At 36.2% G+C, this 22,901-nt stretch overlaps 3 protein-coding genes across 3 annotated transcripts in view; 2 read left to right on the top strand and 1 right to left on the bottom strand.

The window, feature by feature from the left end:
- Positions 1-18,289, bottom strand: part of LOC129792367 (protein sax-3-like) — a 43,248-nt gene extending 24,959 nt beyond the window's left edge. The window contains exon 1 of the mRNA XM_055831349.1: positions 17,299-18,289. Coding sequence (XP_055687324.1) covers positions 17,299-17,413 — 115 coding nt within the window. The 5' untranslated portion in view covers positions 17,414-18,289. The remainder of the gene's footprint in view (positions 1-17,298) is intronic.
- The window catches only part of LOC129792365 (transient receptor potential cation channel subfamily A member 1), a 1,125,827-nt gene that overhangs the window by 1,007,112 nt on the left and 95,814 nt on the right, over positions 1-22,901 (top strand). The window lies entirely within an intron of this gene.
- Positions 1-22,901, top strand: part of LOC129792430 (PIH1 domain-containing protein 2) — a 927,269-nt gene that overhangs the window by 808,554 nt on the left and 95,814 nt on the right. The window lies entirely within an intron of this gene.

Here is a 22,901-nt window from a genome sequence, read left to right as displayed (position 1 = left end):
GGCTCATATGAAAGCTCTCAACAAGCCCTATAACTCTCTAGAACATCCGAAGTTTCAAAAGTGACCGCTAGGGGGCCAAAAATCAAAAACAACATTTTCGATGAGTTTTCGATGAATATCTCGAAAACGCCATTTTCGATTTGCTTCATTTTTTGATATGTTATAGCTGACCATATTATCTAGCTCCATGCCAAAAATGAAGAAAATCTATGTCTCCGTTCTCGAGATATAGCCTTCCAAAGTTGGCATGTCATATCTCGGGTTCTACAAGTCCGATTTTGATCAACTCAATTGCAAATGAAAGGTTTCGTGAAGCCCTACAAATGTCTAGAACATTGCAATTTCGAGAAATGACCGCGAGAGGCGCTAAAGTCAAAATCAAAATTTTCGAAAATTTCGAACTCGAATATTTCGAAAATGCCATTATCGATTTACTTCATATTTTAATATATTATAGTTGAGGTTAAGACCTTTCCAACGATAGCTCAAACTCGAAAATCTATGGAGCCGTTCCCGAGATATGGCGTTTTAAAGATTTCTTGGGGGATGACTTTTCAACTTTTCCCGACTTTGCATGTATTTAAACAAATTCGCGTTCTAGTTTGCTCTCACAAAATTGGTACACTGAAAGAAACACAGCTCTCGTAAGCTTGGTCAGCTTACCCGTACATTTCCATCCATATACTCAATGTAGTATAATTATTAATAAGAAAACATGGACTTCTCATCACCAGAAGGTAAAAATCCATTTGAGGAAGGAAGTAATCAGGTAATTGCGCGCACCTAACTTCATGCTGAGGCACTGTAAGTTTGTGAGTTGCTCGCTTCTCAATTACATCCTTATGAGTTTAGCGTGTGAAAAATATGGCTCCTTGAGGGAGCACCCATGAGCGAACGTTGTGTGTCTCAGGCGGGCAACTCTATCAGATAATTAGCCCGGAAAGACCTCGAAGGAAGGTGCCCCGTGGGAAGGTGGTGCGCAGGTATGCCGAAAGGAGAACAATCCATAATGGAGTTTGTAATTTGGGACATCACGATCAAAATGGGGCGATATGGGGACAACGACGGTGCCAACGACAAAAGGAGGACATGCTAGGAGGAAGAAATCAATTTTGCCAAAGCACACACACACATCCAGCACTGGTTGGTGGCAGATGTGGTATGAAGGTGAAGAGGATTTTAGAGGTGATGAGTGTTGAAAATGCGGAACCACCAGAGACAGATTGAAAGGGAGACGAAGTACTAAAAATTGCAGAAAGATCCATGGCCCTGATGATGTTGCTAATCAGATGGGATTATATTAAGAGGATGTACGTACACGCAGGGTGGATGTGCCAAGGAGTCGAGAGTGAGGCTGTATGTTTAATTCCCCACACCTCCGCATCGACCACCAACCCCAACATCTCTCTCTCAGCCCAACGGCTTAGCATACATATCATGACGAATTGTATATCAGTTGGGTTCCTACTCCGCTTGTGAGTCTTCACTCCTTTGACCAACTTTTGCGGCTGGATTCCGCTGGCAGCATGTGCTATACGTACGACTGATAAATAAACTTAAATTTCCAGACACACGAGGGAAGCATACTCTCCGTGTATATATTTGTATTTTGGCTGAGGAGCACAGAGGATTGCTATGTGGAATTATTATCAATTTCCCTGATGACACAACGACTGAGGCGGAGAGACAGAGGAAACCCATAAACTAACAAGTGCTTTTAGTTGTTAACGTCGATTCCTCTTTTCAGGCACCCAGCTCGTCTTTTCACATACCTACCCTCCCCAAAATTTCACCCACACCCTCCTCTTAAAACTATTATTCCTCCATGATAATGCCGGGGTGCGCTTAAGGTTTCAATGGGTGTCTTAGGCAAAGAAGAGAGTCACTTTTTCCAACTTTCTCAAACATTTTCAAGCCCCTACCACTGGCGTTCTCAAACTTAATACACTCAACGAGAGAAAAGTAGAGTCAAATTATATACATATAGAAGTAATGGAGTTTAAGGAAAAATATTTAAATTGATTTTTTATCTACTTTTTTACTTGAATTAATAGACCTATACACACGTTATTGGTCAGAAAAGAAACATCAATCGTTAGAAAAAGAGTCAGCTTTAAAAAAACGTCTAACGTTACAAATGTCAATCGTTTCAAAAAATGCTATTAACTAAAGAAACTTTAAAATAAACTATCAAGCTTTGAATCAGGATACAAGCACTAGAGCAAATGCCAAACGTTTAAATAGATACAGTCAAACGTTAAAAAGAAAAGTCAATGTTAACGTCAAACGTTCAAACTCATACTTTTTGGACTTATAACTGTCTACTGGAGCCAAAAAAGGCTAAATATGAAAAAACGACAAATGTTAAAAAAGAAATGTCAATCGTTAGAAAAAAACGTTATTAATTAAACAAATAATTTCAAAATAAACGTTAAACGTTAATATTAGAATTTCTGTAGTGTCAAAAGCTGTTACAAAATTCGAATGCAAAAGCCGTTAAACTTAGAATTCTAAATAATCTTAACCCGGTTTATTGTAGCGTTTTGTATAAGCATATATAATAAAAATAAATGCAAACTATTAACTTTTTATCACACTGATGAATAAACTCCTTTTCATTTTACATTATCTATACGGACAGTGTAAAATGCCAAAGTTTATGTTCATTGTTAAAAAGAAAACTTTTAGGATCGTTATATTTTTTCTCTCTCTAAAATTGATTTAAATACGATTTATTTATTTTCTCTAAAGTTTAAGTGATAATCCAAATTCTTGTTTGTTTTCTTCTTTTGTTCCTTCTCTTCTATCATCCAGTGTTAAACCCTCAGATTTCTGTATCGCTCTGTGTCGTTTATCGTTCAACTTCCATTGCTTGTTGCTCCCAAGTTACCCATTCTTTTCATGCCTCCACCACCTTTTTCTGACTTTTATCCCCTTTCTGTGCAACCCCCATTCCTTGGACAATGTGCGATGCTGTCATCCATGGGAATGGGACTCTACCCCCGGAGTTTTTCCTGTGCTCTAGGATGTGTACTATTTGAGAGAGAAAAAAAAGCCCAGCAAATTTGCATTTAAACACTCCTCATTTTGTAGCTCGCTTGAGCTTTGACTCCTGCCTCCATCCGGCCTGCAATCCTGAATTTATTGTATGCAAAAGTTTACTTTTTGCCTTCTTTTTCTCGCTCTTTTTTTCCTTCCTGTGCCTTTGTTTTCCTCCACGTGAATTGTATTTTTTTGGCGCACTTTTCCTTGCGCTCCAGTGTTGTTGTTTGTAAGTTATTGTAAGAGGAGAATTATTCTTGCTGTAAGTCCTGTGAATGCTCTCCATGAGAATCAAAAGCGAATTCAATGAACAAGGGACCATGGGAGGAGAGGGGATGGCGCTTAAATGGGGTCCTGTGTACACGTGAAGAGTATGGGGGTTGGGGGTATTTTAGTTAAATTGAAAAACATTCTGAAAGGAGAAATCCTTCCAAAGAACTTGTAAGAGATTTTCTTACAGAAAGTTGAGCAACAACACATGGAAAAAAAGAACATTAAAGTGAATTAAAATATCCTTTGCAGTGAATTTATTTAAACATACCAAAGGCAGAATATTTAAAATAAAAATGTTAAATTTTATTATATTTTGTAAATTAAAATAACAAGAACAACAACAAAATGAAACATCCCGGAAGTTGGACACGCAATTGTGTAGTAAAAATTTTTTGCAATATTTATTGGACAACATTTTGCAAAATATTCTGTGTTAAATAAATTTAGTAGTGGTTTAATGTTTTATTTATCTGTGCCATTAATTTTCATTCAACATGAATTAAATTTTAATTCCCAATACATGCTAATAAAATTGTCTAGTTTGCGTGCAAAATGCAAAAAGCAAATTGGAAGGAAGCACCATATTTTCATTTTGTACGCCGCGTAAAATTCATTACAATGCTTTTGCTTATGAACAAAATAGCCTGAAGGATAATTTTAATTATTTTGCTATATATGGTGTGGAGAAAAAAAGCTTTCAATTATTTGCATTTAACAATTTTATGTGGCATGGGTAATTACAGACAAACAATACCGGATGATTTTTGCGTTGTGATTTAACTTGTAGTGCATAAAGTAGTAAGTTTTTCGTCGTTTTTGTCCATTAAGGGTATTAAATTATGGAAAAAATTTGCTTTTAGCTTCTCTATGTACATTTTTTTTAAATGAAAAAAAAAACGATTAAGCTCCATCTTCTCTCCGTACATATGTACATATTTGCAAATAGGGGAGAATGACCTAAATCGAACCATTCGTATATTTGACTGTTCTTTCTTCTAAGAAATTTTATGTAAAATTTAGAAAATTTTTTGTATGAATAATTCTAATTTTCCGCCTTTAAAATAAAACCTAAATTATTAATTTTTAAGCCTCCCTACTCAAGCCTAATATAACGAATCTTTGGTGTTGATTCTCAATTAAACTAATTATGGCTAATTATCACGATGATTCATTAACAAAATCCACAAATATTGTTGATTTTTAGTGCAATTTATCAATTTATCAATGATTTTTCATTTAGACTATTTCCAGTTTGCAATATATTCACACAAATAAATGTAATATGTCCCACGCAGTTAACAACCACTAAAAGGATTTAAAATAAATCAAATGAGTGATTGTGTGCAATAAATCACGATTAAATTTTAATTGATGAAATCGTTCCATTAAAAGTTTTAATTAGTTTAATATCAAAATTTTACATTATTTGATTTATTTTTGGGAGAAGTTAAAAAAAATGCCTTTTTTGAAAGCATAAAAATGTTATTCATTTACATGACTTTTTTTTTGTTCTGCATACATAATTCGTTATTTATAATTTTAAAATAACCTATCGTTCGAAATTATGGAATTCAAATTAGAATTTTAAAGATCAAAATGTTATTTTTTATAATTAATTTTTGTTTCTCCTACTATCATCTATTTTACTGCAAGAATAAAAAACTAAATAAATAATTTTCTTTTCCTTGATAAACTTTTTCCAGATCTTTTTCCCTTGCTAAAACTAAAACTTTTCCAAGAACATGAACTTTTTTTGCCCTGAATCGTCATCTTTGTCGTCATTGCACACCATCCCCTTTGAGATGAGGTTGAGAATTTGCGTAAAACGCATTCAAGTAAATCCCGTAATTCAGCAAATATTTTGCAAAGGGATTCCACTCGCGTAAACGTTTCAAAAGAGCTCAAAAGCGTCCCCTTTTCGAATGTGCTCTGCACCCTTCTCAACCCCTTTGTCGTTTACACGCAAAAAGAGAAATTCACGCGGGGGCTTCATACAGTTGGAATCACAGTCAATATGGCTACATGTTTTTGATGTCGGCACCACCGCATCGGTGCAAATCCACCCCCTCCCCCCACATGGGCTATGATTGTAGGGGGCGGGGTGGAAAATAATTAAAAGACAGAAAAGTGGATGTTGGGAAAAAGTTTTGAGAGTTCCGCCGAGAGAAATTGGAGCTTTTACGGGGTCATCACAGGAGAGTGACTGAGAGTCAATTGAGAGTGAGACATGAAAGACAGATAAATTGATAGTTGAGTGGAGGAATGTGCACAGAATGGGGGGGAGGAAGGGTGGGTTTTGCCAACCCCTCAGCAAAAGCATTTAATTGACAATGAGTATAGAGCACATTCTCTCCATTTGTTTGTTTGACTTGGCCTGATATGGAGTGGTGGTGGTTGTGCTTGGTAGGGGGGTGGGAATCCATAACTTAAACGAAGGGGGGTGCAATATGGGATGCCCTCTCTGCAAAATTAATATTGCAAATAATCTCCTGGTGTGTGTTGTGCCATCAAGTCATAGAGACGGACAAATGGATGAGTGAAACTCGAGGAGCACCCACCCCCATGGAGCTGTGGGTGCTGCTGTGGAAGAAAAGCAAAGGCTCACAGCACCGACAGACGGAGAATTGTGTGGAATATGACAAATGAATGGCATTTCACCCCTTTCCGGTTGATTTATACAATTTTATTGTTGGAAAATCCACCAAAAAAGGAGGGTGAGCGGGGGACACACAAAAGTGGGAGGGCGTCATTCAATCCCTCTTTAGTTTTTCCTCCCTCACACTTTCCGCTCGTTTCTCTGTGAGAATATATATTGATGTTTCTGAGAGGGAAGACGAATGTGATTTTCACCCTCATCCCTCATACAGTCGCATCCCATCCCAGTACGCCTCTACACCATTCACCCCATAGAGAGAGACTCGACGAAAAAAGGGGGAAGTCATCGTAGGGAAAAAGTGCACTTTGATTCTTCCTTTTGGGTGTAAGGTTGGAAGCTCAATACTGTCTGATGTTGGCTTTGAAATAAGATTCGGGAATTGAGACACGAGTGCTAATTTGAACCAGCTGTAATTAGGGTGTGAAAGTGAAGAGAAATCCTTTTTGATTAAAAGGAATCGAGAGTTAAGGGGGGTGTTATTGTAAAAAGAAAATAAAATGGATTTTGTGGGATCATCTCCGAAATATCGATTATAGTAAATTTTCTATATAAAATTCACACAGATAGAAGAAGATGACAAAGTTCAGGGTTTTTAGGGATCAAAATGAATTATTCTTAGGCAAAAATTTCAGGAAAAATGATTTAAAAAAATGGATTTTTAATCATTATCTAAGAAACGACAAATGTAAGATACTAGGTAGAAACGTCAAACGTTAGAAAAAAATCTATAAACTTTCTTACGTAAAGAAACACTAAATTCTAGAATTGGTACGTTAAACTTTAGAATAAACATTAATCACTGAAACAGATACGTCAAACGTTAGAATAAACGTCAAGTTCTAGAAATAAATCATACAATGTTAGAAAAGAAACGTCAAACGTTAGAAAATCAAGAGTACAACAAACGTCAATATTTGAAACAAGTATAACAATCTCTTTAATAAAATGTCAATCGCCTGAAATCGTCAAACGGTAAAACGGAACATCAATAGAAATGAAACGTTAAGTCAAACTTTTGAATAAACAATAGAATATCGTCAAACAATAGAAAAAATATCGCAAATGTCATAAAATTTGAAAAGAAACGTCAGATGTTAGAATAAATGTCAAACTTTAAAAAGGCAAATTCCACAAAAAAAAAAATTTTAAAACTGCTAACTCTAACCAAATAGCATTTTATTTAAATCCATTTTTAGCAAATTTAAAAAAATAATAATAATGCGCAAAAACACTCCCTATAATAACTGACTGACTACGCTCCTGTGGGATACATCCTTATATTTTATTAAATGAAGATTAACGTGTATTTCATAAAGATTTAATACATTTACTAATCAATTTCATACAGTGATAATTTATGTGGAAAAATTTGAATGAAAAACCTAAATTCCTTGCGTTAATTTGACATTCCCCTTTTTAAACGTTAATTCACTTTTGAACTTCGAAATTGGAATTTAATTGAACTAAAAAATTTAAAAGTAAGAAAATGATATTTAAATTTAAGAAATTTGCAATAAAAAATATTAAAGAAATAAAAATTTCAAGAAAAAGGTTTTCCACATAGAGGAATTCAATAAGACGTTAAATTGGTTGAGCCTTTTGAGGCGTCTGAAGCTTCACAAAAAAATCCTTTTCCTTCAAAATTGCTCTTTGTTCTTTATTCCTTCGTTCTTTGTGTATTTTGTAAATCCGCAGCAGCATGTAAAGTACAGCATAAGCGGCACTTAAATGAAAAAACAATCAACAAAACATGTTTCAAGATTTGTTGTACAATTTCTCATTAACATAAAAGCATTGAAAACCCCCAATAGAAGCCTATTAACCTTTGGAATGCGGAGGCCTTGGTAGTTACGTAGAATGCGAAGGTGGGGTCGTTGAACGACCCCAAAAAGAAGGCCAATTTTCTCCCAAATTATACAACCTGGAGTTGTCGGGTTAGTGCCTATTGATTCCTTATATAGTCCTCTTGCCCCTTGCATCACAAATTCGCCACCCGGAAACACGCAGAAGAAGATATTAGGGAAAAACATTTTTCACTCATTTTTCACACTTTCTTCGTGAGAAATTTGCCACGAAGTTTACCGCAACCACTATTTTTTCCACTACTTCCCCGCATTCCCCTCACTTCCCGCACCATGATAAATGGCAATATTTCTCGAATATTCTTTATTGTTTTGCACATTTATATACTTATAATTATGTTTTATGTTGTTTATGTCACTTATTCGCGATAATTCTGACACTGAGAAGGTAAAGTGAAAAAGTAAACACAACCCTTCAACCCCCTTCAACCATATGATTTATGATGTGACTAACTTCATTCTAAAAAATTTTCCGCAGCATGGTCGTTACATCAATTTTTGAATTCCCTTCTTCTACATTTTCCTTAATAACTTTTCTTGTGGTAGTCGGATTGAGCTGAAATTTTTACACAACCTCCTCAGATAACCAAAGAACTTATTTCCAAAAGATGGGAATGGTATCTTTTATATTTATGGAGATATAACACGAAATATAGCGCTGGGGTCGTTCAACGACCCCGCTCCGCATTCCAAGGGTTAAAAACGTAAGAATAAATTTTGTTACAACGACGCGTAAATTGTAAGTTGAATCAGGGAGTTGAATCGTTTCAGCGAGTTGCTTATAATGAAGATTCATTGCTTTAGGAGGGGTTACACATACATTACCCTATGTGCAATTGAGGCCCTTTGGTGAAATTTCAAATGTGAATAATAAAAATTTAATATTGTACGCATAAAAAAGCCAGAAGGACTAACCAATAGTTGCATGATCATATGCCATTCTTTGCACCACATGTGAGCATTTACATTGGAGTGGCAACACGGTGCGAAAAAGGGGGATGAAAAGTGTTACAAAACATTTTGATGAACAAAAGAATTTCCCTCCTGATGAGCCACTCTACTTCATTTAGGGTCATTTCAAAAATGCCATTGTAAATTATAACCCCAATTGTTACACTTAAACCCTCATTTCACCTTGCTTTAGCCACTTCTACAATTGCGCTTACTAAGCCATCTTTTCCAACAATTTTCATGCGAAATATTTTCGCACAACATAATGGGATGGTGTGTGGGAAAATATGGAGCTAGTTTGGGTGGTTGAGAAGGAGGGGGTGGGTTTGTTGGATTGTCGTTTTACAGGATAAATTCAAAATTAGTCAGTTTGAGACAGCAATATAGTGGTGGGTGTGAAAAGTTTGCAGAGGGTGCGCATAGCGATAAATTTTGGGGAAAAGCTCCATGAAACATAAATTAAGTATGGAATTTTGTGACACTATGGTGTACATTCAGGACTAAATCACCCCTGCCGTAAAATGCTTCCTAAACTATTTTGGCCCCGAGGATTGACATATTCGGAAATTGTTTCCGTCAATTTGGTTATCGATATCAAATTTTCTGCACAACAATTTCCCATCTCACTTTTCCACCATCCCCCCAGAATGTACCAATTGACGACACATTGAAGGCAACGCCGAGAGGCGGCAGAAAGGACACACAAAAGGAGAGACAGAGGGATAATATAATGAAAATAAATGTGATTATGTCTCCCATATTTTTGGCAGATTTTCCACTCGCACCCACGTTGGGTGAAAATTCCATTGAGTTGCGTGGTTTTTGCGAGATGTGGAGGGGCATGCCCCATCCGCATCGTGTGTAAATTAAAAGGCTCCTAAAGAGTGAATTTCGAGCTTTTGTGCACGAATCTGTGGGTAGCTCAATAGCACGACTGTCTGAGCCATCCACCCACACCGCCCCACACCACACGACCCACAAACTCAGAGTCATTCACACAATTCCCAAATAAGTGAATTTATGCTTAAACGAGATAATGCAAATCACGGCGTTTGCCCCATAAAACACTAAATATAGACGCACAGAATTGTATAGAAGGGGGTGGAAAGTTTCTGGGTGCGGGAAATCCTTTTGGGTTCGAACCCCTTTTTTGTTGCATTCGATTTTGAGGGGTGTAGCCATTCTCAAAATGAAATACTTTCATCACAAAAAGTAGCAGCAAAAATGTCTGGGAAATTTATGATAAGGCGTTAAGTGGAGGACGATGAGACATTTTTTTAGAGAAGAATTTTTCAATGAAAATGAAACTTTTAAAGAATGTTGAGATAAAAAAAATCATTTTCCATGAAATTCTTCTTTCTTTGATTATATAATTAACTGGGGAAAAGATTCTTTTATCAAACTTCGTTTAAAAAAAATTACTTTTTTTTTTAATTTTTAATGGCGTTTTAAATAGATTAGAACGATTGACAGAATTTGTGCAATTTGACGTTAATTATAACTTTTGACATTTCTATTCTAACGTTGAAAAATCTTACTTTTTGTTATTTACCTCAAAAATTATTTATTTTGACCTCTGAAAAACTTCCTGACTTGCCTGAAAATATGAGGTTTAGACAACCAAACGGACCCCCTGATTACGCCACTTAAACTTACAGAAAAAAAAGCTTTGCGTATTTTAGAAAAAAATGACGTTTAATTACGTCAGACAGCAACCTACGTCAAATATTTGACAGCAAATAAATTCCACTTTAATTGTCATTGTGTGCAAATTAAATGTCAATTTTGAATTTAAATCAAAGCCGTTTGTACAACGTGTTTTTCATACCAAACTACACGCGACATTCATGTGGCAAAACATGCAAATTTTTGGCAAAATCCCCGAGAAAATCACGGAGAGAGAGAGGAAAACAGAAAACACAATTTTGGGGCAAATTGAACGAATTTCAGCGCGGAAATATGCTTTGGTTGTACATCTTGTTATTCTAAACTCCATATACACAGAGCAAAAGCTTTTTCGGGGGCAAAAGAAAACAAAATGAAATTTCCAACTCCATCCGCGCCACAACTGTTATTCCACCAAATATTAGCAAAGTTTTTTTTTAAGGAGAGCAAAGTCAGGCAATTTGCGCTTAAGTGAGCAAATTTCTACCTCCACTTACAGAATCATTCGCAGAAAAAAGAAGTTGCCGTAATTCCAGCGACGACCAAGAAAAATCCCTCCGCTGAACTCACTTGAAATTTTCTCCCTCAGGCAAAAGTTGCAGAAAACTATCGAGAGGTTTTCTCCGGTGTGGTGGCTTGAAAAACTTTGGCAATCTTTTGGTGTCTGGCAAGAAGAAATTTTCTAATGTCTTCCCTCAACCGATTTTTTTTCGGGGGGTTATGGGCGAGAGAAAACTTTTTGTATCCCCACACTTGGTCTAATTATCTCCCTTTGGTGTGTCTTCGTTGCACACACGATTTTTTTTTGTACGACGGAATATCGAGTGGGTGAATTTCATTAAAAGGACTCCAGGACGAGATGAATTAGTGAAGGAATAAATTGCCAATAAAAATTCATTTAGATTGTGAAGGTTGGGGTATGTGCAAAAAAAGCGTGAATGGCAAGATTAAATGCGGAAGGTGAGCAGTTAATTTTCGTGAAAGAGAGGAAATTGCGATGAAATTGCACGAGCATATTCCACCCAATGCTTCGGCGAGGGAGACGCGCGAAGGAAAATGCCCAAAATAATCGATTTACACAGCCATCCATCAAGGTGTTTCAGACACAATGCTTTGCTTATGTTTTCCATTGTTGATTAGCCTGCACCGGTTTACAGGTGACTTTTACAGATCACGAGGTATAGCGAAAAAAGTATTTAAAACTTTTAAAATTCCCTAACTTTAAAATTTTAAAAATTAACGAACTAAAGTTACCACGATATCTCATAAACCGTAAGAGACATCATAGTTATGTATGTACATATTTCTTACTCCTTACTATTATCGCAATCGACCAAGCGGTTTTGCGTGTAAAATATATCAAAAATATTCGTTCTATTGTATTGATATTTTTTTTTAAAACTTATCTATCAAGCGTTTGTTAAGCAAAAGAAACTTCAAAGTAATATACGTAATGATGACGTCATTGTAAAGATTTTTGAGAGAATATTTGATGGATTTTCCCAGCAGATTTCAGTAAAAAATAGGAAATCTTTTTGAGGATTCTTTACAACATTACGCGTAACTGATTGTTTCCTCGAATGACTTATTTACCTATACGAAGACGGGTAAACTCCTTCATGTAAAAATTAAGAATTGAGGTATTTTAGGTACTTACAACTTTTAGTATTAAGAGCATAGGTCATTGTGCAAGTTTAATATTAAACGAGAAATTATGAAATAATCTCTCCACAGCTTTTCCTCTCCTCAGTGAAAACATTATTGTGTGTCTGGGACACTTTGGGTGCGCACCTCCAACTTTACACAAACACACATCGCATATATTTTCATTTTCATTCCGCGAAGGGAGGGTGAGTGGGTGGATCAATAAAGTGCACCCAAAACATTGTCGTCCTCGAGCACTTTATTCCCGCCGCTTGGGGGGGGAGTTCGCTCATCCCGGTTTTTGGCTGTGAAAGTTGATGAACTCACGCCAAAAACACAACAACATATCCCCATATTTTCTCATTCACTCAAAGTCAACCCCTTGGCGAGCAATTGTGCTCAAGTAGGGAAGCTTTTGCGAAGGAAAAAAAAGGGGAGATTGCAAGGAGGGCGGGAAGCTCAATGTGTGAGAGGAGCTCTGAAAGGACACAGACGCCAAGGCTCTTATATAAAAGAGGATGAATGAGAAGGGAAAAATCGGAAATGTAATAGCTAATTAATATTTTATGCCCCAATTCGCTTTTCTTTCCAAATACCCACACCATTTTGTGTTTTCCCTTCCTTTTCTCCTGGTCGTTCCACCATTGCATTATTCTCCCCAACTCGTCGTCAACCCCTCGGCCATCTTACGCAATTTTATTGGAGTCTTTCCAGGTAATTTATGTAAAATTTATGATACGAAATGGAGAATTTGCGGAATCAAAATATTTGATGTAATATATAAAGTAAAAAGGATTTCATGAGTAATCTCTTGTGGAGTACAGATATGGGAAGCTATTACATGAGCCTTTGGAATCTCTCTATACACTCTGGGCTTTATCTGATTCAGCTAGGATAATTTTAGATTTCCGCATATGCATTCATCAATGTGAATAATCAAGCGAGAGCTCTTCGTCCAGAGATCTTGTAATGCAAATTAGCTGGTACTCATCTTTCATGATGTTGATGTTAGCTTGGATGAAATAAGCAAAAGTCAGATGAAAAATTTATGATAAGCCGAGGGGAATCGCATAAGATTTATAAACATCACGAAGTTCAAGAGGAAATTATATAAATGCTCTCAAATTTTCTCATCCAATGCGTGACTCCAGTGTGGCCCCTAATTGAACACGATTCCTATTTTCTGATAAAATCCATTCACGAAAGGATAAAATTCCCCAATTAGGCGACAGAATATAAACTAAAGCTCCATGGTGGATTTTCCAGTGGAGAGAATTTTGAAATTTTGTGGGAAATCGGATGCTGGAAATCATGAACCATTATTTCTCGAGAACAAAATAGCATCTATGGAGTCGTGTGCGAGGAGCTTTCTCTTCTCGCAAAAAGCATCGCTTGATGAATTTCGTAGTCATAACTTTTGGGAAACTTTTACCAACCCAATGAAAGTATAATCTTTCAGATTAGATCAATTTTCAATACTCTTTCCGTGGGGGCTTTTGACTTTCCCGCATGAAGGGTTTTCATTTAGCTTCCAAAAACTTCCTGGCAACCCGGGGCTCTGGTTTGAAGGTTGGGTCGGTTGAATTAACAAAATTATAATGATGAAATGTGGCAAGATAGTTTTGAACTTTCTGAAGAGATTCAAGAAAGATTCAACGGACTGTAAAATAATTAGTTGGTATACCACAGTCGTGGCATACCAAGTATTGTAATCATCGGAAAAACCGACCACCTCAGATCGGGCTCAAACTTGGTATGAGCACGTTTTAGACATCCCACATTACGAAAATGGTGGTGGAAAATTTTTGATCCGGCCGGCCTGCCGGCCTGGACTCCACATTTCGCCTTATATCTCGAGAACGGTAACAGATAGAGACTTCGCGTTTGAAGTTTTCTATAGAAATGTGGGTGTAAAATTTCATTTTTTCACATTTTCAAAATTCAAAATGGCCGCCGTCCGCCATTTTGAAATACCGGCAACCACTTCCCTTATAGTTAGAGGTCTGAAATTTTAGTATGTTGTAGTGCTCAGTGAGACGTTTTCGTCGATAACTCATACTTGGAAATCGGTCAAGCCGTTTAGCAAATATGGCGGTCTAAAGCAAAAAGTGTTTTTTCGATATAACTCGAGAAATGCTAGACCGATTTTGACGATCTTGGTATCAAATGAAAGGTTTCAAGAAGCCCTACAAATGTCTAGAATATTCCAAGTTCCAAAAACATCCGCAAGAGGCGCTAAAATCAAAAACAAAAATTACCTAACTTTAAGGGGCTATATCTCCCAACATCTGTTATAGATTTCCTTTAAATTTTGATATGTTGTAGCCTGACTCAATATCTTTTACCAGTCCGAAAATGAAGAAAATCTATGTCGCCGTTTAGAAGATATAGCCATTTGAAAAATTCTTGAATTTGAAAAGTTCTAAGAGCCATATCTCTTGAACCGCTTGACCGATTTTGCTCATCTTAGTATCAAATTAAAGGTTTTGCAAAACTCTACAACTTTCTAGAACATCAGAAACCTCTAGAACCATTCCTTTAGGACGAAAAGTGCAAAAAACTGTTTTTGTTGAACAAAAATCCGCCATTTTGTGTTCTGGAGGTGTCCTTGGAATGTATCGAAATATATGTCAGATTATAGCTTATTTCAATACCTTTCCAGAAATAGTCAAGAAATTTCTGTATGTGCAATAGAACTTGAGATATAACCATTTTTGTCTTTCGAATTGATGAATTTCATAAAAAAAAATCACCTTTGCCTACTAATACTACTCACAAATTAAATTACAACGCATAGACTGACCCATCCGCGTTGTGGTATACCAACTCTAATAACTGGACGCGTTATGATTGACTTTTAAGCTAAAATGATTGAGAAACAATAGGTAGGTACAAGTCTACCGCCGCCGGTGTGTTATGTCAATCCTGTCAATCAATTAATTGATTAGTACCTAATGCAAGAGGGATAATTTTGAGATGATTATGCGTATCTAATATCCTCTTTAAACCTAAGAATTAAGTTGAGACTTAAAGCTTAGTTATGAAGAATTTATATTCATGCGAAATCTTCTCTCATTCTTGTTTTATTTTAGGTATATTTTAGCTTCAATTTTTTTTTAAATTTTAAACCTTTAGAGGAGATTACGGTAAAGGAAGTCACTCATGATCATGTCTCTCATATCCTCAATGTTTCCTGAACATTTTAGAAATTACAAAAACGCATTCTCAGAAACTCACAGGATTAAGACGGACGAAAAGCCAATATCTGAGTTGGAACGTTTTGCTATAAAATTATTTTTAATTCATTCAACCCTCTGGATTCTGTACGGACCTCAACGAGTTAGCTTTTAAATGGCTTTTTTCCAGTTCTTCCCGAAATCAAATTTAAATGAGTGTAATCAGGAATACAAAACGGATAGTCGTTAGATTGTAATCAGGAATTAAAAATTCTTCTAAGCTTGGCTTTAGAAACGAAACAATTATATATAATTTAACATTTAGATGTTTTTTAAAAGATTGGAATCATCATGTTTTATTAATGGAAAATTATTTATATTTCCCTACATATTTTCCTCAATATCTTGCACTCTATAGCAGAGCAACTAGAAGTCTTTAAAAAAAATTAATGTTTTCCACTTAATTCATAAAAAAAATTAAATTTTTGTACCGGATTTCAACTTTGGTTTTTATGTGAAAATCTCAACTGTTAAAGTAAAACTTCCGCTTCTTGATTAGCTTGTTGGCATAATTAAAGTATTGGCTTTAAATTAAAATAAAAAAAAAACGTTTTTTTGTGTACTTTCCTGACTTTACTAAACATATTGAGAGAAATATGGAGGAAGATGCCTTTTAGTGCACTTTTTTCGGATATTTGATTTTTTTTATAACTTATATTGGATTGTTTTCTCATGCATTTTCATTTATAATCTGGGTCAAAAAATTGCAACAAGCCAATATATTTATCTTTAAAAATTGCAAATTGAATGTTTTTTTTAAACATTTTGTTGGGCATAAAATACTGAATTTATAATTAAACAACGCATTTTTAAAGCTGCAAATAAATTATGTAAATAATAAATATTTTAATTGTAGGGGAGGGCGGGGCTAATAAAGTCACTTAAGGGTTTAGAAAAAGCTCAAAATATCATATTTCCCAAATAGATAAAACGAAATGTATAGCTCATTTCTTTAGGAGATTTACTGCCCTACAACTCTTTCTCAGATCATTTTGTTCTATCTAGCTAGGAAATATGATATTTTAGGCTTTTTCTAAACCCTTAAGTGACTTTATTAGCCTCGCCCTCCCCTAATAATTAATAATTTATTGGCTACTTTCATGTGTTTAATTAAAATGCAACTTTAAATAATAAATAATTAATTTGTTTATACGGTTCTGTACACATAATAAACGCACCTAAAGGATCAAAATCTATGCCAAAATCTAAAATCTCTAAAATTTTAATCTTCACTCAATTTAAATATGTGAGTTAACACTAAATTAGTACGAAAATCTTGCATATTATTTTTATAAATTGCATCAGTAAAAGTTAATGTACGGAAAAAGCGGACAGCCTTTACCCCTAAGGCCATGACCAAATTGCAAACTTAATTCCCAACAAACTTTACCACGTTGTGGAATTATTAATCTTTTTTATACCAAAACTTTTGCCTTTAAATTTTTTTTCTTGTTTCTATCTTGGTGGAAAAGTTGAAAATTTTGCGTGGGAAGATTTTTTAATCGTCTAATAGTTTTGTCCAATCCATTAAGTGAATTAAAAGAAAGATAATTCAATTTAATTTCTGCAAAAATTCACATTGATTGATATTTCTTGTCTTTATCCTTGTCTTTACTTTTACTCACCTTTTGGGAGATTTAATCATCCCTTATAAAATGTATATTATGTATAGTATATCAGGATTAGGCCAATCCTCTGTACTTAAACTCACTGACCCAGAGTTAAAACCCATCTTAAACCAAATCAATCTTCCTTTCCTTTCAAGCTGTATAAGTAAAATCACCGTGCACGTGCTATGTAGGAGCACCAACTCCCACTCCCGCATTTGCAGCCATATCAAGAAACTATATAATGCCATATATAGAGAGAGAGATTTCTACGGTAGGGGTTGGTTGAATACGGTAAGGGGTTGTTTTGTGGGCAAAGTAGAAGAGAATGCCTTTTTTTCCTCTTCTCACATATCACTTACCTTCAATGAATGCTGGATACATCACGATGACGAAAAGCCATAAAAGTTGGGTCATTGTTCGGTGGGGTGGTGGTACACAAGAAAAGGCGAATCCACAACTTTTTTTCCTTCTCATCTCACAAAAAACACAACTCTCCTGTCCCCGGGGGTGGACTTCCACGCCTCAGAAAAGTCACTCTAAGATTCTTTCATGGCCATGGCGTTTTTATAAAATTTTTAACACACACACTCGAGGGATTTACCCTCATTTCTCATTGCCTTCCTCGAAAGGGCGCAACTCTCTCTTAGCCGGAGCTATGTGGTGACTTCAGTAGTATGGTGGTGGTGCGAAGATCAACATTGAAGCACACGTACAATCATTAATTGACTTTCCAGCATCATTTTTCAAAACCACAAATCATCACTTTGGTGGGTTGAGGATGGGATTTTATGCCAACATTCAGATTGAATTCCCCAGCCTAAGCACTGCTTTTATCTCGTTTTTTTTTTTATTTCCACACTGTCTTTGAAAATTATATATAATATCAGGTCTGTTGGTGGAGCCTATGTATACCTACTTTTTTTTGGCGCGGGATGAAATTTAAATACGATGTGCACCAGAGAAAAAAAGTCATTTGAGAAATGGTGCACGGATTAAAATTCACATCCCATCCACTGTGATGATGAATGCGACAACAAAAATAAGCGACACAACTCTCCCTTTTTTTCTACTACATCCCCGGTGGTGGATTTTTGCAATCAACAAAAAAAAACTGCGGAGAGAACGCGCTGGGAAAGTGGAGGAATAAACACAAATTCACTTTAGTCGTGAAAAATTCTCAGTGGACAATTCATGCAGAATCAGTTAGGCACAAGCGGGAGGAAACCCAAACTGACTGCAATCTATCAGCAGCACAACAGCACAAAAATCTCTGAAAAGCCGGGAAAAAAGTCCTTCTCAAGTCTTTTTTTTTAAGATTATTTTTTTTTAGGAAATCACAGAGGCGCACTTCCTCGGTGGAAATCTCGGGCTCAACTGAGAGTTGCGATGTGCGGATAGTCGAGAGGGTATCTCTTTTTGGTTGTCGAGGATGTGTCCCCCTCAAAATTCACTTTTAGCATGTGCGGATTTTGCGCGGATCCGAAACACACACACGCACACACTTTTTTCCGAAGGTGCATTCCGTGAAAGTGCCGGTACACACAACGCACTTCCGGGGACAACTGGTGGACAGCAGTAGGCAGGACGCAACAAAGATTCGGGATTAAATGGTGAAATTTTGTGTCATTAAATTCATGCGTCCTATGGGTCCAAGGGGATGACGAGAACTCATGTAAGTGCGCGGCTCAAGCACGGATTTTATGATTTCAAATGCGGGAAAGGCGCCTTTAAATGAAGGGGAGAGTTGGCAGAGCAGTATTTAGGGTATTTTTGTAGCAGTTTCTCTTTTGAAAATATTTTTACGTAAAATCAGTCTTTTCAGAACCTTTCTCAGGGGCAAAATAATTCGATAAAGATTCCATACAAATTGAATTTTCCTAAAATCCTTTCTGGATTGAAAAAATTCTCATTTTTTTCCATCTTCGTAAAATTTTGCAACGTTCTTATGTGAAAACCAGCTTCGGCAACAATTTAAAAACTTATTTTCAAAAGAAATTTTTGCTGCTTCTGAAGTTAAATTTTAAACAATTTATATATTCCTAATTGTACAGATTTGTTAAAATTTTATTAATGATTTAATATTTCAATATTATTCTTAATTTATTCAATGAATTCAGTTATTGTGCCTCGTTTCAGCATTTTTTCAATATTTATTTTTTTCTTTTAATAAAATTAAATGAAATAAAATAAATAAAAATAAAAGTTAATAAATAATCACTAAAAAAATTTTAAAAAAAAAGTATTTAGTCCGTAGAAACACTCAGACCGACTTAGAACAGACCTATGTAGATCAATAAAATGGCCTTTTTAAAATTTCTTTAAGAACAAAAATTCTAGGGGTATAGCGGTCCTACATAGGTCAAATGACCTCAAGACCTTTGGGTGAGGACTGGGATTAATAAAAAAAAAAACAAAAATTCTAATTAAAGGAGCATTTTTAGGCTTTTATCATATGAATTGATAGGGCTAAGGGACAATAAGCAAAATATAAAACTAAGGCTGAAATTCTTTGCTAAAACCATATGTTACTTAAGACAGCCTTAATTTTTAAACCTAGGCCTAAATTTTTTAAGATAGGCTTAAGTTTTCTGAAACCGTTATACGTTATAAGGTTAAGCTTAAGTTTTAAACGTTATGTTTGAGTTTTTTTTAAGATCGGGCTTAAATTTTATTAAATCTAGGCTTAAGTTTTCTTAAACCAGACTTTAGTTATCAAGGCCTGAAAAATTGAAAGTCAGGCCTTAAAGCTTTAAAGATTAGATTAAGTCTAAAAAAAAACTAAGGCCTGACTTCTAGAAAGCTGTTCTCTCAAACGAAGATTCTTCTTCTTCTTCTTTAAATGGCTTGAGACTGGTTTCCTACGGGAATTGATCCAGTCTCACGTCCCATTAAGGGACTCGGCCTTCTTCAACAGCGCTCTCCATCCTTGGCGATCCCTCGCCAACCTCCGGCCCAGATCAGCAACGCCCAATCTTTCAAGATCCTCAGCCACTACGTCTTCCCATTCCTTTCTGGGCCTGCCTCTCACACCTGGCCCCATCAGGTTTAGGTTCAGTAGCTTCTTGGGCATTCTTTCGGCCGACATCCTATGGACATGGCCTAGCCAGCGTAGTCTTGACGCCCGGATTGAGGCTGTTATGAGCGGTTTTTTGTAGAGGTCTTCAAGCTCATCATTTGTCCTTATGCGAAACAAATTTTCACCTTCAACCTCCACTCTCACCGGCCCATATATCCGTCTCAAGATGCGCCTCTCAAAGGTTTCAAGTGCTCTTTCATCTGAGCGCCTTAGCGGCACTACTTCCAGGCCATACGTGACAATCGGTTTCACGATGACCTGGTATATTTTAACCTTTGTTGACCACGAGACGCACCTCGACCGGAAAATAGAGGAGAGTGCAAACGTGCACCTGCTTCCCGCTGCTATTCTCTCCTTCACCTCAAATCCTACGTCATTCTCATCCGTTAGCGTGGAACCTAGGTATTTGAAGGCTCTCACCACTTCGAATTCCTGATCCCCAATGCGTAAATTCTGGCGCCATCTAGCTGCTTCTTTTCCGGTGACCATGTTCTCAAACGAAGATTCCTAAATAAAAATATCCTAAATTAATTTTAAAAGCTTACCTAATTCATCTCTGTTCTGTCTCTGGTCTGGAAGCCCTTTAGAAAATGCGAGAGTGCAACAGAGAAGGGCGACGAAGGGATCAGAGGGAATGAAGGACTATGAAGGGGAATTTTCGGAGACGCAATCGATCCCTTTTTGTGCACTTCCCTGCTGTTCCGGGCACACGCTAAGGGGGAATGTTTGCCGAAAGAATGGCACATGCGCTTGAATTGAGGAGGCACCACCACATACACTGAGGTGCGATAGTCATCTCTTGGTGCAAAGGGAAAAATACACAACAAACCCCAGGCCGTGTGAGAGAGGAAAAAAATACCCAACATTGTTATTGTGTAATCCAAAGCTTAGGGGTTGTCGGAATCCTCTCTGTTGCTTCGCACACACACTGAATGAACACTAGCCGGCATGTTATTACTTATTTATCCCACTAATTTACTGTGATTGAGCAGAGGGTGCACAAGGAGAGGACGGGAACAGTGAAAAGTCCACATTGATATTTCATGGATTTTTCTCACAGCACAAAGTTCACTCATTTTCACATTTGATTGCTAACACGAGGACGCACGTTTCATGTGGGCAGGGGTGGGGAGGTGGAGGGAAGCTTACACCAACCCCCACACCTGAATACGAGAGCGGTGTGGAAATTTTTACAGAGAGAGAGAAAGAAAAATCCTTAGAAACCGCTAATCCTGATTAAAGTTAAATGTGAATTGGAAAGAAATTAAAGAAAAAATCCTTGACAATAGAAATACATTTTCATCCTGGATATGCAAGGGATGTTGCTAAGGATTAGCCCACTGCTGCTTGCTTTCTAGTGAAGTAATGCTAACCGCAAAGTTCGTAGATTAATGTTATCTACATATATAAGTTTTGTACATAAAAACCATAAAAAACAGATTTTGTTGAATGTTTTGACCAGAAACATATTTTTAAAGAAAAGCATTTTAAATAGATAATTTAGTAATATTTTGTCTATCATTGATTAAATCCTAACTTTCCTAGGTATTTTACTGATTGTGAGTGAATCTAGGAAAACTCAAATTTTGGGGTAGATTCTGATAAAATCTTTTCTTTTCTAACAACTGAAAATTTGCTAAAAGATTTAGATAGATGGATGTTTTTAAAACGTTCAATCGTCGTTCTAGAAACAAAAAAGAATTTGTTGTTCAGGAAAATAGTCAAAGAGATCTCTGAAGAATCCTGGAAAAGTAATTTTCCTTCAAAAATACGATTAAAGGTAGAAACAAAATGTCAAAATCCTATAAGATTTTTGCCGGAATATCAAAAATCTTATAACTGATGAATTTTTAGAAGAAAAGAAAATATTTTTATCAGAATGTACCCTTTTCACTCTAGTTTAATCACATTGAGGGAATAAATGAATAATTTAATGGTTTTTTTTAAAGAAATAAAGAAAATTAAATTGAAAAATCATTTAAAATAAATCTCACAGCAAATTACTCTGGGAAATATTTGCAAATCAAAAATATTTTCATTGCGGTGGGATCGTTTACGAGCAATTTTTGGAATTTCCTCCGCCCCCGAAAAAGGGGATATAAAGTCTTAATGAAAATTCAATTTTCATAAATTCCACCGCAATTACCTCCAATTGTCGAAAATAGCTCCAGCGAGAATGTTTTGGCAACCAAACTCTCCACCCACTACATCACAGCCCTCTCTTTTTGGCACGGGCATCGCACACACATCCTCGACTGAGTGCTCTCCTAATTGGATTCTAGATGGGCGCCAGAAGGGGTGGTGGATGAGATTGATATTTGATAAATTGGTGACCCCATTTTCGGCACATCGCGCCCAAAACCCCGGCGAATTGTTATCACGAATGTATCTCATTTGCAGCGTGGAAAAGGATTTGACGGCACATGCCGATTAAACTTCTCTTTCCCCCAAACACACATTAAAAAAAAACAAGAAGGATGATGAGGCGAAAGGATGAATTTTGCAAAAAGCAAACCCAAAAGTATAACATTTTCTAATTAAATTCTCTTCTTTGAGTGACAAATTTTCAGGGGGAGGGTGGGGAAGTAAAAAGACACACGAGTGAAAAATTGATGTTGAAAGAGGAAAAGGAAGGAGAAAAACTTATTTTATGTTAGCGCCACGTGACGCCAATTCAAGTGCTTCCATGCAAGGACCGGGGGGTGGTTGTGGGATGCACAATGCGAAAAGAATGCTTAAATGTTGCTTTTCTTCCAATAAATTTTCTCAAATGGTTTACAAGTACTGCGCGCATTTTATTTGGCTTCCTGCAGGGATTCACGTTGATTTGCAAAGAGAGAACTTTTTTTTTGTTATAAAGGTAAAGTTTTTTTGGCGAAGAATATA

The sequence above is a fragment of the Lutzomyia longipalpis genome, chromosome 3, assembly GCF_024334085.1.
Source record: "Lutzomyia longipalpis isolate SR_M1_2022 chromosome 3, ASM2433408v1".
Lineage (NCBI taxonomy): Eukaryota > Metazoa > Arthropoda > Insecta > Diptera > Psychodidae > Lutzomyia > Lutzomyia longipalpis.
The sequence above is the reverse complement of the archived record's forward strand: the minus strand, read 5'-3'. Positions and strand labels throughout refer to the sequence as shown.